This window comes from Rhinichthys klamathensis, unplaced genomic scaffold (genome assembly GCF_029890125.1).
Source record: "Rhinichthys klamathensis goyatoka isolate OS25496 unplaced genomic scaffold, OSU_Roscu_1.1 h1tg000003l_1, whole genome shotgun sequence".
Lineage (NCBI taxonomy): Eukaryota > Metazoa > Chordata > Actinopteri > Cypriniformes > Leuciscidae > Rhinichthys > Rhinichthys klamathensis.
In genome coordinates, this window is record NW_026606556.1 from 3,156,868 (window position 1) to 3,175,569 (window position 18,702).

At 37.9% G+C, this 18,702-nt stretch overlaps 1 protein-coding gene across 1 annotated transcript in view; it reads left to right on the forward strand.

The window, feature by feature from the left end:
* The window catches only part of rps6ka2 (ribosomal protein S6 kinase, polypeptide 2), a 68,219-nt gene that overhangs the window by 32,893 nt on the left and 16,624 nt on the right, over window positions 1–18,702 (forward strand). The window contains exons 6-13 of the mRNA XM_056249439.1: window positions 3,056–3,162; window positions 9,293–9,330; window positions 9,432–9,574; window positions 14,543–14,613; window positions 14,775–14,863; window positions 16,895–16,959; window positions 17,058–17,160; window positions 17,523–17,653. Coding sequence (XP_056105414.1) covers window positions 3,056–3,162; window positions 9,293–9,330; window positions 9,432–9,574; window positions 14,543–14,613; window positions 14,775–14,863; window positions 16,895–16,959; window positions 17,058–17,160; window positions 17,523–17,653 — 747 coding nt within the window. The remainder of the gene's footprint in view (window positions 1–3,055; window positions 3,163–9,292; window positions 9,331–9,431; window positions 9,575–14,542; window positions 14,614–14,774; window positions 14,864–16,894; window positions 16,960–17,057; window positions 17,161–17,522; window positions 17,654–18,702) is intronic.

An 18,702-nucleotide genomic window follows, 5' to 3' on the forward strand; every position in this document is an offset into this window, starting at 1 on the left:
ACACCGTAACCCTCAGATCACCCTGGCCACCAGCCAAAGTATCCCCTCTCAAGGAAGAGATAGATTGGGGTGTGGTAGAGGGGACTCTACCCCCACGGAGGTCATTGAGTCTCGATCTTAACACCGCGATGGTCATGTTCCCGCAATGAGAACATGGCTCATCCACAAGCGCTGTCTGAGCGTGATTAAAGCCCAAACACGCTAGACAGCGCTCGTGACCGTCAGGCGGATGGATCATGTGCCCACATCCAGAAACACACGGGTGAGACATCTTTAAAAAGACATGCCCGTGCAGCTCTTTTAGAAAAGAGAAGCTCTCTCACTTAGCATGCAATTCCAAAGGATGAGAATGCGAACATTTCATCTATAATGTAAGACAATCTAAAAAAAAAACGAACAAATTAGAAACGTCATGCTCAAGCCGTTCTTCCGATTGGTTTAGGTTGATCAGCTACTTCTTCCAATGTTTCATTATGGTACTCTGACTCAAATTTATATGGTAGAATCGACACCATTGTGACTGTTCATGTCACTGTGTGTACACAAATGCTGAGGAAGTTTCCAGAGCTAAAATTCAGATATAGCAATGGGTGTTTCATTTCTGACATGTGCTGTAAGCTGTAGACCAATCACAGCAGACCGGGCCATCTGACCAATCAGAGCTGAGTAGGCGCTTGGAAAGGAGGGGTTTAGAGAGACCGGATCGATGATTGAAACGTTTCAGACAATGTGAGAAAAGATGCGATCCTGCAGTGTACAGAAAAAAGTGTTTTTGACCTTAAATGCATGCAAACCTATTGGAGGGGACCTCCAAAACAAAATTAGTAACTTTTAAAATAACATAATAGATGCACTTTAACATTTGCAGTCTTCATACAATACAATAAATACATACAATAAACATATAATGAATGTCTCTTTTGAACTGGTTTAAGGAATCAGTCAAAAAGACTCACAAGTATATGTTTAGACCCCATGAAAAGGCTTGACATGCACAGTTTTCTTTCCTGCATTGCAAAACATTCCAATTCAAACAGGAAGTTGAAATGGGATATATCAAAGAGCTTGTTATGGAGTGCAAAAGTCGGGTTCCGGAAGTAAAAATGCCATTTATTTTCTCTGTAGAGAAAGTGATTTTTAATGATAACTTAATTGAATCCATCAGCCTGCATTATTTCAACTTATTTTTTTAAATAATCATATTCAACAGTGGAAGTCCAGGAGAAAAACTACATTGCATGATTCTGCAAAGAAATTTTTACCAATCAGAGAATAGAAACAAGGAAATTATGCCGAAAGAAGCCCTGTGAATGATGAAATAGTCTCCCTTTGCTCTCAAACTAATTGAATAATTGTGTATATATTTGCATACTTTGCGATAAACAATACAGTATATACGTATATAATGTTTCTATATACATAATTAACATATCGTCACCTTCCTAAAATAATTGGCCAAGTCCTTTTCATTTTCAAATGACTTAGGCAATTATTTTAGGAAGGTGACGATATTTAAATCAATTGTTTTATCCATCGCTTTTGTTTTGATTGTCATTCGCAATGCTTCATGTGATTGTAGTTCTTAGCCTCACTAAAGCCATTAAGTTTACAGTCATGTACCTTTGACATTTTGTCCAATTTTCCAATACTTTTTTTTGCGTCAAATCAAAGGTAGTAATGTTATAATTCTTATAACGCTGGTTGGCGTGATACATGGCTTATAAGTCTTAAACAAAGACCTACAAAACAAAAATAAATGGGAAAAATTCCAGAAGCCCACAAAGTGGGTGGGCACTTTTGCACGCTATTTTTGTTTTTAAATAGTCAATAGCCTTTAAATAACAGCCATAAACTTTGATTGGCTATTTGCTAATGCTAGTCAATGGTATGTGGTTTTGAGGTGAGGGACATTCTCATCTCACTAGAGATTTCATTGGACAAAAAGGTTTATAGACCAATTACAGTTGCATTGCACTGTAAGAGCAACTCCTGCACATTTACTTCTAATCAGTCCCTCGGAATTAAAAAAAGAAACTGGAGCACTTCCACCTAGAGATTTGTGCTCTTGATTTAATCGTGATTCTCCGAGCAGAACCATGCTTGGGAAGTGAGACGTAAATTAATTACCGCTGGTGCTCAAATGTCTCATCTGGCTGCAACAGCTGCTGCTCTCCTGGCTGGAACTTGTTACGCCAATGTACGCTCCTCAATATGGCACTGTCTCTCCCCTGATGCTCTCTACGCAGTCTAAATAAATCTTCCCGTGATTAAAATTAGCTGTGAAAAGAGCAGTTTCTGGTCTTCCAAATACAATAACACTCTGTGTTCCTGTAGTTTTATTTAAGATCTGTCTCTGGGCAGGTCCTGCATTAAAGGAATATGCTGGGTTATTTGCAACCAGCTTTTGTTTTAAATTCTAAGTGTATTACCGTAAATATATTTCCCATTTTACAAACTGCAGGTTGAGTCTTGCTAAATAGTCATTAAGTTATAACTCAGAACATAGCGAATTGATAATACTATTTTAAGAAGTGATCTGGAATATTTTTAAAGCAATATCGCAATGACTGATCATCATTTCACATTGAGGTGAAAACTAGTGTTTGAGACAGACATTTATCTACAAAAGCCCAAGAGGATTGTCTTTGTAATAACCTTTACTGTAAGTTTTGAGGAAAAGCATCAGGTAATTGAAAAACTAGATTTTTATATCACAAGTGGTGTTGTGGATGGTTGCCAGGGAGTTGCTATGGGGTTGCTGGGTGTTTGCTTTACAAAATTCAAAAAGAGCCCACCCACAAGTCTGTAGTGTGTGGGATATTTTTCATCAGGCGAAAGTCATAAGTCTGATTTCTGAGAAAAAGTAATAACACACCTCCCCTCAATAAGCTGCATGGTTTGAGGTATCATTGATGTCCATAGCACAAACTGTGCCGGACGAGTTACATGACGAAATGTACTGGTCTTGTTCAAATCCCTAATCCTAAGAGGATTTGTATTTCTGTAAAAGCAACAGCTAAATGAAAAATTAGTTATGATATTTTTTTCTCTCTAGGTTATGTTTACCGAAGAAGATGTGAAGTTCTATTTGGCTGAGCTGGCCTTGGCTTTGGATCATCTTCATAGTCTGGGCATCATCTACCGAGATCTAAAACCAGAGAAGTAAGACCAAGCCCCATGTATATTATCAGTAAATAGCTATCATGTGTTCTAATTTACACTGTAGCCTATTTAAGTGCCCTAGCCTAGATAGTGACCTTATGCCTGTACGGTCACAAGAGTGACCTTGTGTTGATAACCTCAGCCGAACCTTGATAGGACGTGATGTTCAGGAGGGTTTAAGTCCTGTTTTTTCAAGCAGCAGTATAATCCACATCTGGATTAGAGTCAAAGAGATCTCTGTGAAACTCTCATGTAATTACAGTCATAATTCAGAGGTTCAAACTGGGTGATGCAACTAACCAGAGAGCTTCCTGTGCTGCTCCTGCTTTTATGCAGTTACATCTGTCTTCTGTCCTTCAGAGTGCTTGTCAAAGCTTTTCCCCTTACATTAGACTGAAATATGTACAGGGCTCAACAATAAGGATGACAGTGAGAGTGAGAGTTTTATTGGTGTTGAAGGTTATTGATCATACTTGTTTTTGATCCTTAAACATGTGTTCTGTAATCTGTATAATGTGTATGCCATCATTTACCTTCTTGAGTTACGAAAAAAAGGAAAAATGTTAAAAGAAAGTTATAGTATTTTTTTTTTCTGACAGATATACATAAATGTGGTAATAATGAAAAATAAACCTTTTGGTGAAAATGCTGTCAGGGCAAGTACATTCTTAGGAAATAACATTCTGAACTACTATTTTGTAGAAAAAAAAATGTATTGGGTTGTTTTAAATATTAAGCATTACAGCATTATAAAACTAGCAGCATTCACTACTGTTCAAAAGTTTGGGCTTAGTAAGATTTTTTTAAGTAATAACTATTAAATATAATGTTTATAATGTTACAAAGGATTACATTTCAAATTTGCTGTTCTTTTGAACTTTCTATTCATTAAAGAATCCTGAAAAAAATGTATCACAGTTTCCATTAAAATTGTATCACGGTTTCCATTAATTATTAAGCTGCACGACTGTTTTCAACATTGATAAAACAAAGAAATTTTCTTTGAGCACAAAATCAGCAGATTATAATGATTTTCTGAAGGATCGTGACTCTGAAGACTGGAGTAATGATGATCAAAATTCAGCCGTACTATCACAGGAATAAAATACATTTAAAATGTATTAAAAATAGAAAAAAAAAATTTAAATTCACAATATTACTGTTTTTACTGTATTTTTTGATTAACTAAATGCAGCCTTGGTGAGCAAAAGAGACTTGTTTCAAAAATGAACAAATCTTACATTCTAAACTTTAAAACTATTATATATAATGCATACTACTATAATATTTTATAATTTAGCACTCCTGTAGAAAAAAAAATTGTATTCAGCAGATAGAGAGCCTGAGAGAACTCTTAAAGAAAAGGATGAATTTATCATTAAGCTTTTACAGTGTTGAAGTATTGAATTTATTGTAATAGACAAGGCGACCACATGAGTAGGCTAGTATGTCAAATCATGTCATATTATTCTTATCAAGAATATTAAGATGTCCATAAGAAAGAAAATTTTACTTCCTCAGACTCTTATAATGTACCATTAGAACTTTCTTATTTTGAAGAACTTTTATTGCATCCAGCACCTACTGGCCTGGGGTGCGTTTCCCAAAGCCAACTGGTCGCAAGTTCCGTCGTTACCAATAGAGTTCAATGGAAATTGCGACCATATTGGCTAATGATGCTTTCGGTAAACGCACCCCTGACCGACCAGCGGGAAAAAATCCTTATTGTTGAGCCGTGTACGACTACTATCCCTTTAATATAATCCTTCCTATACAGTAATGCTCTTTCAGGGCTTGTCTCTCTCATATCTACTCAAAAATTGGACTAAAACCATGCTCACCTGCACACTGAATTGGCTCTTGTGGGAAATTCATTGTTGGGAATAATACAAGTCAGAATGATATAAGAGATATTCTGTCTGGTTCTCATCTTAGAAGTTGAAATGGAGGTGGCCTCAATGGAGGGCTCTATATTCCTTAAGGGCACGCTGTTCTGAGACCTGTCATAGGTGATTAATGGCAAATAGGCAAAGGCAATCCTAAAGACACTGCACCAGTACATTCATTAAGAACATATGGTCCCACTTTATATTAAGTGGCCCTAATACCTGTGAACTTACATGGTACCTAGATATGTACTTAGTATGTAACTACAGTGTAAATACACATTGGTACATAGTATTTACAACTGTAATATTTGTGTAACTACACATATGTAACAACCCACGGAAAGGTATGTGTAAGTACAAATGTGTAACAGGACATTGGTAACAACACTTTTTCCACTAAAGTAAGTACACATGTGTAACAGGCATTATGTAACTACATTTTGTAACAACAATATGTATTCACACAAGTTGTTCCACTTCCACAAGCAGTCTTCCATACTGTAGTTACCAGTTAAGAACACACTGAAACCATGATGATTCCAATGTGTATACCATGTATTTACTATATGACCGGCAGGACTTATGTTGAATTACAGCTAAAGTTTTCCCTTGTGGTACCAGTGTACATACATGGTCACTCCTCAGGCAACATCTTGATACAATGTGTTAAACTGTCATAACTTACTGTGTATTATGCAAAACCCAAACCTCTGTGCAACTGTACTAACAGTGTACTAACATGGTAACTCCTCAAGAACTGTCCACTTAATATAAAGTGTAAAATGGTCATAACTTACTGTGTATTATGCAAAACCCAAACCTCTGTGCAACTGTACTAACAGTGTACTTACATGGTAACTCCTCAGGAACTGTCCACTTAATATAAAGTGTAAAATGGTCATAACTTACTGTGTATTATGCAAAACCCAAACCTCTGTGCAACTGTACTAACAGTGTACTAACATGGTAACTCCTCAGGAACTGTCCACTTAATATAAAGTGTAAAATGGTCATTACTTACTGTGTATTATGCAAAACCCAAACCTCTGTGCAACTGTACTAACAGTGTACTAACATGGTAACTCCTCAGGAACTGTCCACTTAATATAAAGTGTAAAATGGTCATAACTTACTGTGTATTATGCAAAACCCAAACCTCTGTGCAACTGTACTAACAGTGTACTTACATGGTAACTCCTCAGGAACTGTCCACTTAATATAAAGTGTAAAACGGTCATAACTTACTGTGTTTTATGCAAAACCCAAACCTCTGTGCAACACTGTATTAACAGTGTATTTACATGGTAACTCCTCAGGAACTGTCCACTTAATTTAAAGTGTAAAACTGTCATAACAGAGACCATCTCAGCAAACCCAAACCTCTCATAGTTTTAATAGCATTAAACTATATTTTGAGCCACTAATCCTACTCATACCCCTAAACCTACCCATAACCATTCCTTAAAACTACGTAGGCTAACGTTACACTTATGAAGAAAATAAAAACATAACAGACAGACAAGTAACGTTATAAATTTCACAATAATTTGTTTATTGCGAAAATGTAAACAAACCGGTACCAAAAGTCGTTCACATGATGATGCGTTGCAGCCGCAGTCCTCTCTGGCAGTATTATAATAGTTGTGTATGAGGTACAGATCAGAGTATAAATTATTAATCCATGAAAATGTTAATCCGGTTTTGGTTCGCTCTGTGAAGGCAATGGTGAAGGCGCGCGCGCTTCTCCATTTCAAATGTACTACTACACCGACTGAAACACGGCATGTCGCAATCTGTGACGAAGCAGGCGAGAGCCAATGAGCGTTTGACATCACAGCCGTAAAACATGTCGTAACGCTTCTTGAAGGCGCATTTTTTTTATTTGAATTCATCACCAGCGCGCCTGAGCGCGGGATTTGACGTTTGCGGTCGCTGCTGAGAAATGGAGATGATTCAAGATCATAAAGGGCTGAATTTGGATCGGTTTCTTGCAAACAACGTATGGATTCTAAAGATTTGGATTACATCAGGCTAATACAATTTATGTTTTTTGTGAATTTATGTTGTGTTTTATTGGAGAAAACGCTTTTTGTGTCTCACGGTAAATGAACTAAATACTACAAAATGGTTAAACGATTAAACAAGGTATTTTTAAGGTTTTAAAGTGTAGGCTATTCTTGTTTATTGTTTACAGAACACTGTAATTTACTGTAAAGGCAAATAGGTCACCACAATGTCAAATAAAAAAAATCTAAAATAAAGAGTAATTCTTTAAAAGTGCTATGCCGTAATATCCCAGAATCTATCAAAGCATAACTATCACATTTATATTTCAGAGTTTAATATCCACTATGTAACCTTGTGTTTTGCATTTACTGTGGTACACAACAATGACCCTAACAATTACACTTTATATTAAGTGGACAGTTCCTGAGGAGTTACCATGTAAGTACACTGTTAGTACAGTTGCACAGGGTTGGGTTTTGCATAATACACAGTAAGTTATGACCATTTTACACTTTATATTAAGTGGACAGTTCCTGAGGAGTTACCATGTAAGTACACTGTTAGTACAGTTACACAGGGTTGGGTTTTGCATAATACACAGTAAGTAATGACCATTTTACACTTTATATTAAGTGGACAGTTCCTGAGGAGTTACCATGTAAGTACACTGTTAGTACAGTTGCACAGAGGTTTGGGTTTTGCATAATACACAGTAAGTAATGACCATTTTACACTTTATATTAAGTGGACAGTTCCTGAGGAGTTACCATGTAAGTACACTGTTAGTACAGTTGCACAGAGGTTTGGGTTTTGCATAATACACAGTAAGTTATGACCATTTTACACTTTATATTAAGTGGACAGTTCCTGAGGAGTTACCATGTAAGTACACTGTTAGTACAGTTGCACAGAGGTTTGGGTTTTGCATAATACACAGAAAGTTATGACCATTTTACACTTTATATTAAGTGGACAGTTCCTGAGGAGTTACCATGTAAGTACACTAGTACAGTTGCACAGAGGTTTGGGTTTTGCATAATACACAGTAAGTTATGACCATTTTACACTTTATATTAAGTGGACAGTTCCTGAGGAGTTATCATGGATGTACACTGGTACCACAAGGGAAAACTTTAGCTGCAATTCAACATAAGTCCTGCCGGTCATATAGTAAATACATGGTATACACATAGGAATCATCATGGTTTCAGTGTGTTCTTAACTGGTAACTACAGTATGGAAGACTGCGTGTGGAAGTGGAACAACTTGTGTGAATACATATTGTTGTTACAAAATGTAGTTACATAATGCCTGTTACACATGTGTACTTACTGTAGTGGAAAAAGTGTTGTTACCAATGTCCTGTTACACATTTGTACTTACACATACCTTTCCGTGGGTTGTTACATATGTGTAGTTACACAAATATTACAGTTGTAAATACTATGTACCAATGTGTATTTACACTGTAGTTACATACTAAGTACATATCTAGGTACCATGTAAGTTCGCAGGTATTAGGGCCACTTAATATAAAGTGGGACCGAACAGGGTCATCCTCAATCTTGTCTCCCCTGCAAAATTAAAAAGTGTAGCATTTACCTTGTTGAACTCTCATATCCTCTGATATTTACTTAAATGTATCATAATTCTTAATTGTATTCACTTATTTTTTAATAAGTGTCACTGTTTAATTGATTTCTTCTAAGGCAGTATGGTCTGGGTTAGTAGGGGAGACATTTAAATAAAAAAAATAAAAAAGCATGGTTTCTGTACAAAATAATATATTTGTTCTTGAAAATAAACATAATTATCAATAAAAGTCGGTGTAGCGGTAGGGATGGGCAGTTTGACCAAAATCTTATACAGTAGCAGACTAAATGGTTTATATTTTAATAATCAGTTTTAATGTCTTTTCATGGATAATTCAGTGAATCCAATATTTAATTTAATACTAAAGCATATTTCGAATATTCTGCATTATAATTCTTTCTTTATGTTATTGAATATAATTCCTTATTATAAATATTTATTACTATATTAATATGGCAAGTTGTGGCATTTCTGTGCATACATAAACAACTAAGTCTTTCTGAGATGTTATTGATATATAGAGGTTTGTACTTTTATAAATAACTAGTAAATGTCCTCTCTTTCTAATTTTAATTCTGTAGCTGCTCTCTATACAGTTATATAGAAATGAAATGTAATCGACTGTTGCTTCACCTTCCCAGCATTCTCCTTGATGAAGAAGGCCACATAAAGGTCACAGGTGAGCAAAATTTTGTTTATTTGCTTTCGCCACGATCCAACATTTGCCATCGACTAAAGGGGCCGTATGTTGATGGTTTAATATATTCTCTGCTCTCTCAGATTTTGGCCTGAGCAAAGAGGCAATTGACCATGACAAACGAGCGTACTCGTTCTGTGGGACGATCGAGTACATGGCCCCAGAGGTTGTCAATAGACGAGGTCACACTCAAAGTGCTGACTGGTGGTCCTTTGGAGTCTTAATGGTAAGTGTCCTTGCAGATTGTGAAGGATCATAGACGGCTATGTGAGCACTGCAGTGTTTAAGTGTTGAACACCTGAAGCCTAGGATGAAGGATAATGTGGTCGTAGATCTGTGGGGTTCTCACAGCAAAATTAAGCACATTTCATTAGTGTTAGACGATGGTTTTATGTTATTCTAATGCATTAACTAGCTTTGCTATGCTGCTTTCCATTCAACTCAGAAAGTCAATTTTTTACTTGAAAGTTTTTTTGTCACTTAAAGTGGCAATTAAATAATACAATTGAAGTATGCCCTGAAAAAATATATACTTTGGACCAACTTAAAAAAAAAACTTTAATTTGATTAAAGTGATTAAAGATTTATTAGTTTTTCTCTAATTATATTTATGGTTTGGATCAAACTTTAAATTTCGATTTAATATTGATCACAAATATTTCTTTTCCCAAAGACAATACATTATAACAATACATTGTTTATTTATTATAAAGAACATACCATACTTAATCAATATATTTTCTCAGATACAAGCCAAAATTGTATTAATATAGGTAAATGTTTTTTATTTGCGTTTTTTGGTTGCTTTTTTGCAACTTAATTTTACCATAAATAACAGCTACATTAGCTATAATATGAGTTCAACAAAAAAAAAATTTTATTGGTCAATGTTTAAGTTAGTTTACTTACTATAAGTAAAGACAACTTCAAAAACCATTTGATTATTGTGATGTATTTTTAAAATATACATAAATCTGTTATGCACAAAAAAAAAAAAAAAATCAATAACACCCACAATCATTTTTGAAGTCATTAAAGCTAGCCAATATGCGTTCTGCTCATCAACACTCTGGTGTCAAGCAAAAATACAATTTAAACAAAAAAAAAATTTCCTATCCACCTTATTCCCATGCCCCATGACGCTTTGCGTGAATTATGGATGTAACTTCCGCTAAGCTGTAAACAATCAGTGAAAGGCTCGCTTTATGAACGCAATTTTTTTTATATGTTTTTTTCTGTACGTTGGGTACAATGAGATGATATTATTCTACTCACCCTTCAACCATCGAACATTTAAAGGACATTTAAAAGTGTAAAATCAACAAGGTACTTTCAAAAAGAGACTATAAATAACCCCAATAACCGAGATTCTTTCCACGGCAATAACAGACGGGTATATAATTATACATATCTCTATTATGTAACATGCTGTGCCTTAATCACAAATGTTCATTAACTTCAGCATTGTGTGATACTATTTCAAAGTGATTTTCAGATTCCATTCCAGTGAATTATTAATGGGATAGGCCTATGTCGTAAACCAAATCGGGAGAACAGACCACAAATGTGCAGTATATGTTGTCATTCTTTCATACTATAACAGCGAAATGCAAAGGGAAAAAAGAAAATTATCACGAGGAAACGAATTCTTGTTATAACATGTCACGTTAAAATACCAAGTGTAACGTTATTCTCATGATGTCTGAAAATAAATCATGAAGGGAAATTGACAGCTCATCCAGTCAAACTGACGGATCAGCTTTATTTGTAGGGCAACCTTATGATTTGGAATTATTCGTTTCAGTCTTTTTGAATGGAAGTTCCCCAAACCGGAAGTGTGACCCATAATTCAAACCGCAGTAAACTCGTCAGGAATAAGGTGGATATTGAGTGTTATTTGCTGGACATGAATGTAACTGAACAAAACATGTGAAAACTAGAAACAATGATTTTCTTTTAAGACAGTATATTTTGCCAAATTTTGACCGGATATTAGTCTTAATATTTTTGCATTTGTTCTTGAAACATTTTTAAAAAGTGTATGTTTGTTTTTTTAAGACCTGGTCTTCCAAAAATTATCTGGATAGAACAGCTATTGTTACAAGGTACATAAACAAATTATTTACTTATATAATTATTAAAATCAACTACAATTAAATTATAATAATCTAGACCAGGGTTCTTCAAATTCAGCCCTGGAGGGCCACTGCCCTGCAGAATATAGCTCAAACACTGATGAAACTCACCTACCTGTAATTTTCTAGTAACTCTGAAGACCTTGATTAGCTTGCCCTGGTGTCTTTGATTTGGGTTGGTGCTAAACTCTGCAGGGATGTGGTCTTCCAGGGTTGAATTTGAGGAACCCTGATCTATACATGGTGACCATTTACTGCTTTCTTACTAAATTAACACAAAAGGAACATTTAAAATCATATTTACTATATGTGTCAGGGAACAGGAAATGGGGCCCAACCGCAAAGTATGCGGCTGAATAATGTTTATTGATTAGAAAAAAAGGAAAGAGGAACAACCAAACACAACCAAAGTTCCAACATCCCTCTTACAGAGTGTGTCCCTCCCAGTCCACCAAGTACTGGAATCCTCGCCTGCGCCATGTGGAATTCAAAATCCTCTAATGGTGAAGGCCAGGGGTATAGACGCAGGGGGCGAATGGGGTGAACGTAAGGCAGGTTTTACATGGGAGATATAAAAGACTGGGTGGACACAACAAAGACTGTAGGGTAGCCAAAGCTGTTGGACTGATGACCTTAGAGATTGGGTATGGCCCGATGAACCGTGGGGCCAGCTTGTGAGCAGGAAAAGCAGTGAGCAAGAAACCCCAAAGCAGGTATAGCAGAGTGCCACGGTCTGGCAACAAAGTGACGGCAGCTTCAGCTCCCTAGAGAGAAAACGGGAGGTTGAAAACCAAGGCAGCACAAGAAAGGGTAATGCCGATCTGCTGACAGAAGTCCCTCCAAAAGTGAGAGATTAATTGGGGCCCTCTTTCACGGAAGACTGTGAATCCGGATGGTGTGGTTCATGACCACCTGTGCAGTCTCTCTGGCAATGGGGAGTTTGAGGAGAGGAATGAAATGAAACACCTTAGAAAAGCGGTCCACCACGTTGTAGGATCACAGTATTGTTGCTGGATGGAGTGATGACTGGTGACAAATCCAGGGCATTATGTGACCAGGGTCGAGAGGGGATGGGGACGGGACTGAGCAGTCCAACAGGAGGGGAATTAAGAAGTCTTATTTTGAGCACAAACCGACACACAGTGACCTTCTCACTCCTGGATGCCAAGTAAGTTTGGAGGAATGGCCCCACTGGAAAACTGCGGGGCGGACTGATTTACGAACATACAGCAGACACACTGGACACGCCCTGGGCACCTCGCCTCTGTTCAAGGCCTGCCTGATACGATCCTTAACACCCCAAATAGTAATTAGCACAGGGATGTACTATCATCATGAGGGGATTTTTGGGAAAGCCACCAAAATGATAGATCCCTAGAACAGAACCAACCAGGCATGAAAGCAACCCTTCTCTGCCTTAATAAATTATTGGTTCTCCAACAGCCTCTTCAGCATCTGCCTAACGCACTGAATGTGCACCTAAAGAAAGGAAGCTTGGGACCAACTGAAGACCACAAGCAAATCTAGATAAACTGCAGGGACCTGGGAGATATCAACATCCTTCTTCTCCTGTAACACAAAAACAAGAGAATGCGGCAGAGGGGGCAATTTGTATGACAAGATGATTGATTACCAAGCAAGAATGGTGCCCTCTGCCCAGTTAACGTGAGGGTTGACAGAGCCAAGGATGCCCCAACACTATGGGCGACACCGGTGAGTCAAACAGGTAGAAAACCAGTTCTTCCCTGTGGTTGCCAGATGTAATAAGACTCACCAGCGCTGTGATGTGAGTGATAGTGAGTGACAGATGAGGATCAAAGCCAAATCAGTGAGCTGGACAGAAGACAGGGGAGAAAACAAGACATATAAGAGACCAAAACACGTACAAGGTGAGTTCACAAACGGTCTGGCATCGAGGAGATGCAGAACACTGGTATTTATTGTCCCCAATTTTAATTAATTGGTAATAACAAGTACGATTTTATTGATATTTAGACCACCAAATTAAGAAATGTCCCTGGTTTCCATGTTAGAAATCTGGTCACCTTATGTTAAGTAGGAATATCCCAAATCTTTGAATGGAACACAGCATTAGCAAGAGTTGATCAACTTTGGGGTTGCTAACAACACAATTAGCAATGAGTCTAAAAAAGTATATATTGATTGGACACTTCCTCACTAGATAAAAGACTTAAGTGGATATCTTCTTGCTGCTGCACTGGGCCACAGAATTTTCTATTAATGCTAATATTATTGCCTTGAGCTGTTGCCGGTAATTGCTTCTATATGAGGGTATGTCCTTTGAGAATTTCCATTTCCTCAGCAGCAAATGACTCACAGCCATTGTTGGAACAAATAACTTTTGAAGAGGTGCACACTTATAAGAGCTCAGATGGATATGACACCTGACTTTAAAAAGCAGTTTAAAGGAATTTGAAATGTTTAAAGGTGAAGGATGTAATTTCTGCTTAGCAGCCCGCACCAAACCTACCAATGGGGGGCTATTTGAGCCATGCTAAGCAGCCAAACCTTTGACCCATTGGGCTGACAAATCACAAATGGCTCTGCCAAAGGAGTGAGTTTAGAACAGGACAACCTGATGTGGGTGGCCTTTTGTGGTACAGAAATTACTCACCTAACCTAAAAAAGTTTATGAATGAATGCAGGACATACTGACTGTTGACTGGAACCAATTGATAAATTATTCTTGGATTAAAAGTTCTACTTTATTAACTATTCATAAACTGCAAAATGTGTATTGTGAAAAGCGCTATATAAATTTGACTTGATAAGCATGATTTGGACTAGTCTCAGTCGATGTTTTGTGGAATCTCACTTAAAAACTGCAGCCCATTTAACTAGCTGACTTACAAATATCATTGCCCTAAAATTAATTCACTCACATAAGCAATGTTACATAAGAGTAAGCATGCTGACTGGAGACAGATTTGGATTTAGTATGCGCTGATATTGTGAAGCAGTGCTGAACACACAATTATTGTACCATCCATAAATAAATTTGCTAGAGCAAAGCCTGATGCTTCTATTACTGTGCCTAGTTTGAAATGCTGACTGGATCCCTGCCATTTCAAGGCAAAGACCGCAAAGAGACCATGGCACTTATTCTCAAGTAAGAATTGTTGTTGTATTTGTGCATTTTTTTTTTGTAATAAATTGTCCTCATAAATGGATCTGTCAAGATGATTTATTATGTTTGTGGCTGTGCATCACAGTCTTATTTATTTTCAGAAATTAATAGCAGATTAAGTTTTTTTTTTTTTTTTTTTTCAGGGCAAAACTGGGCATGCCGCAGTTCCTTAGCCCTGAAGTCCAGAGTTTATTGCGGGCTCTCTTCAAAAGAAACCCTTCCAATAGATTAGGTAAGCAACCGTTCATAACTAAGAATACCAATATATTATTCACCTGCCCTCCATCCTTCCTCCAGAAGACCATCTTAGTCCAGCCATTGTAGTTTAGTAGTCTTAGTTTATCTATATTGGTTTAGTTGGTCTCTCAATCTGTTGTTCTGCTGAATGGTCATTCTTAAACCATTAAACTAGGCCAGCTAGCTGCCTAGGGGCCAGCTAAGACCAGCAAATCTCTGGTTTAAGCTATTTTTCCAGCAGGGATAGTGTAAATAATATGAAACGCTTAGCTCAATAAATGTATCAGATGTTGGTCACAGTGATACCTCTTTTAGTTGAACATAGTATTGTACATTGTTCTTATGACAGCAGCAGTGGGCATAAATCTCATTTTAGTCAGAGATGATTTCCTGTGTGAATGACTGCAGTCAGACTTCCAGACGCTGCTGCTGAATGTTTGTCAAGCTGAGATTGAATTTAGCTGGGTGAATCGTATCCATAATTTATAAGGCAGAGATAAATGCCATAGAGACGCGATGTTGACCGTGGCTTTGTATTCTTCTGATCCCCGTTAAGGTGTATACATCCAAATCAAGTCCTGACTCACTCGTGTATGACTATGACTACTAACATAGTTTGAATGCTAAAATGAAAGGTAACAATTTATATGCATGTTATCATGGAATAGTTAATGAGGTGGAAATGTGTTGCACGGTGGAGCGCAACAGTAGCCTATAGGTTTCCAGAACCAAAAATCCTATTCACTTATTTTTAGCGATAGCATATATTAACTTCTCAGGACACAAGGGGTAAATTACCACTGGCCAGATATGCTTTTAAAAAATTTGGCTGTCTATGCAGTAGAAACATGTGAGGAACAGAGAAAAATGCTTCTGTAGCCTTATTTCAGCTTAATTTTCAAAATGTGTTAATTGTTAAATTCCTGCTGAAAACTACCCACAACCCCCTCCCCCCCCCCCCCCCTGAGCTCACGTTTGGCTGTGATTCCCATTCTCATTGTAAGAGTGACTTCTCTGATTGGTGGATCTCTTTTTTTTGTGTGTGTGGGGGGGGGGGGGGGGGGGGGGGGGTTGTGGGTAGTTTTCAGCAGGAATTTAACAATTAACACATTTTGAAAATTAGACGCTGCTGCTGAATGTTTGTCAAGCTGAGATTGAATTTAGCTGGGTGAATCGTATCCATAATTTATAAGGCAGAGATAAATGCCATAGAGACGCAATGTTGACCGTGGCTTTGTATTCTTCTGATCCCCGTTAAGGTGTATACATCCAAATCAAGTCCTGACTCACTCGTGTATGACTATGACTACTAACATAGTTTGAATGCTAAAATGAAAGGTAACAATTTATATGCATGTTATCATGGAATAGTTAATGAGGTGGAAATGTGTTGCACGGTGGAGCGCAACAGTAGCCTATAGGTTTCCAGAACCAAAAATCCTATTCACTTATTTTTAGCGATAGCATATATTAACTTCTCAGGACACAAGGGGTAAATTACCACTGGCCAGATATGCTTTTAAAAAATTTGGCTGTCTATGCAGTAGAAACATGTGAGGAACAGAGAAAAATGCTTCTGTAGCCTTATTTCAGCTTAATTTTCAAAATGTGTTAATTGTTAAATTCCTGCTGAAAACTACCCACAACCCCCTCCCCCCCCCCCCCACAAAAAAAAGAGATCCACCAATCAGAGAAGTCACTCTTACAATGAGAATGGGAATCACAGCCAAACGTGAGCTCAGCCATGACCACCGTCAACAGTGGAAGATGCTTTTGCAGCCAGATGTTAGGCTAACTGGGAAATGCTAACCAGCAAGACATTGATCCCTTTGCTGTGCACTATAGCACAGCATTTTTAGATTCCTATTTGTTGGAGGTTAGCAACGTCAAACAGGATGGGAAACTGAGCTGCAGAGGATTTTCAAAGAGGATTTTTCAACACTTGTCTGACTTACAGATAGACTGATGTTTCATGGGAATCCCATCTGTTACCTGACTGGATGTTTGTCCTCTGGTTGTTCTGCAGGCGCAGGACCTGATGGAGTGGAAGAAATCAAAAGGCATATATTTTTTGCAACAATAGACTGGAATGTAAGTATATATATATATAACCCTTAGCATTAGCGTATGTATTCTAAATGGTGTAAATCGTGACCAGACCATGGGCTTTCTGTCTTCTTGGTTAACAGAAGTTGTACAGACGAGAAATCAAGCCTCCGTTCAAACCAGCAGTGGGCCGACCAGAGGACACCTTTCATTTTGATCCTGAGTTTACATCCCGCACACCAACAGGTGATGCAAATTGCAGTTGATTTTCAGATCAATACTCATTAATACAAAATATGCCGCTTTATTTAAAGAATGTCTGGAAGAATAATTTTAAGTGTTTGCTTTTGTTGTGTTAAGTGTTGTGATAGACAGCGAGCTGGAAACTATTCTTACATAACAGTCTGTGCCCAGCAAGCACAGGGAGAGTGCAAAAACAAATTAGAGTGAACTGAAACAGCAGAACCTGTTTACAAGAGCCCTCGGGTCCTGCCATTAGTACATACTATTCATACTGCTCAGATGGGATCAATTGTGTGATTCCATTCATAGATAGACTATGTCCTTGTTACCTTTCTAAATATATTTTTCTCTGTATGTGCCCACAGACTCACCCGGTGTTCCAGCCAGCGCTAACGCACACCAGCTCTTCCGCGGCTTCAGCTTTGTGGCCTCTAACCTGGGTCAAGAACAACCTTTGGTCGAGATCAAGCAAATCTCTGTAAACCCCATTGTACAGGTGAGCAGGACTCTGATAAAAGCTTTCTGGCAAGTTATGGCAACCATCCACAACCCCATAACAAAATACTAAAAACTGCTCCAAAAACCTTAACAATTGCATAATGTTATTCTAAAAATCCTTCTAACTACCTTAGCAAAGGGTAGCAACAAAATGGCATTCAAATTACTTTAGCAATCTCATAGTGGCATGCAAAAAAGAAAAAACACTCAAAGTTCCCCTGTAGTCAATAATTATATCCCTTAAAGCAACACTATGTAACTTTTCAACCTTCATAATATATTTCCAAGACCCTGGTACATGGTACATCGACTTAAAATAGGTTAAATGACACGTCTGCCATAGCCTGACGTGGTCTGTATCGCTTTTACTCGCACTATGTAACTTCGGGTTTCGGGTAGTAACCCGAGCACAAAAAGAACTACAAAACTCGACTGCTTTACGGCATACCTCACTTCCCCCATCACTTCCTCAAATGGTCTATGGCCATTGCAGACATCCCAAGTCTATAGCGTCTCCCTGATGCCCGCAAATTAGTTCAAATCTGCCGGAATCTAGAGCGCGCATGCGAGACAGAACATACTGCGTGCATTACATACATAGCGCGAGCACGGCAGAGAGGGAGAGAGCGAGAGACCTTGCGAGTGTGCCTCACGAAAGCTAGTCAACCCGCCACCCCCCCGTCAACAATCCAGTCACCAAGATATACCTCCCTGAAATGACTTCTTGCAGGTTGGGATGTCTGCCATTGTTGATTCCAAAGCCGGTGCTGGATAAACAGCGACAATTCTGCTTCCAACTTGTAGGGCGACCGCTGACGAAAAGTTCCTTGGTGTTGCTTTAAAACTATTCTTTGATCACCAAAGTGATTTTTTTTTAAACAAAATTTTCTTCATGCCTTAAAATAGCTTGAATGTAACTCTACACCCTTGCCTCATTTAGTATACGCAGTTCTATGAATATGCAAATTAGCCCCACCTCCACTCACTCACACCAGCTCAGAGATCCACTCGTTGACAATCACACGTTGATCTGATTGGTTACAAGGT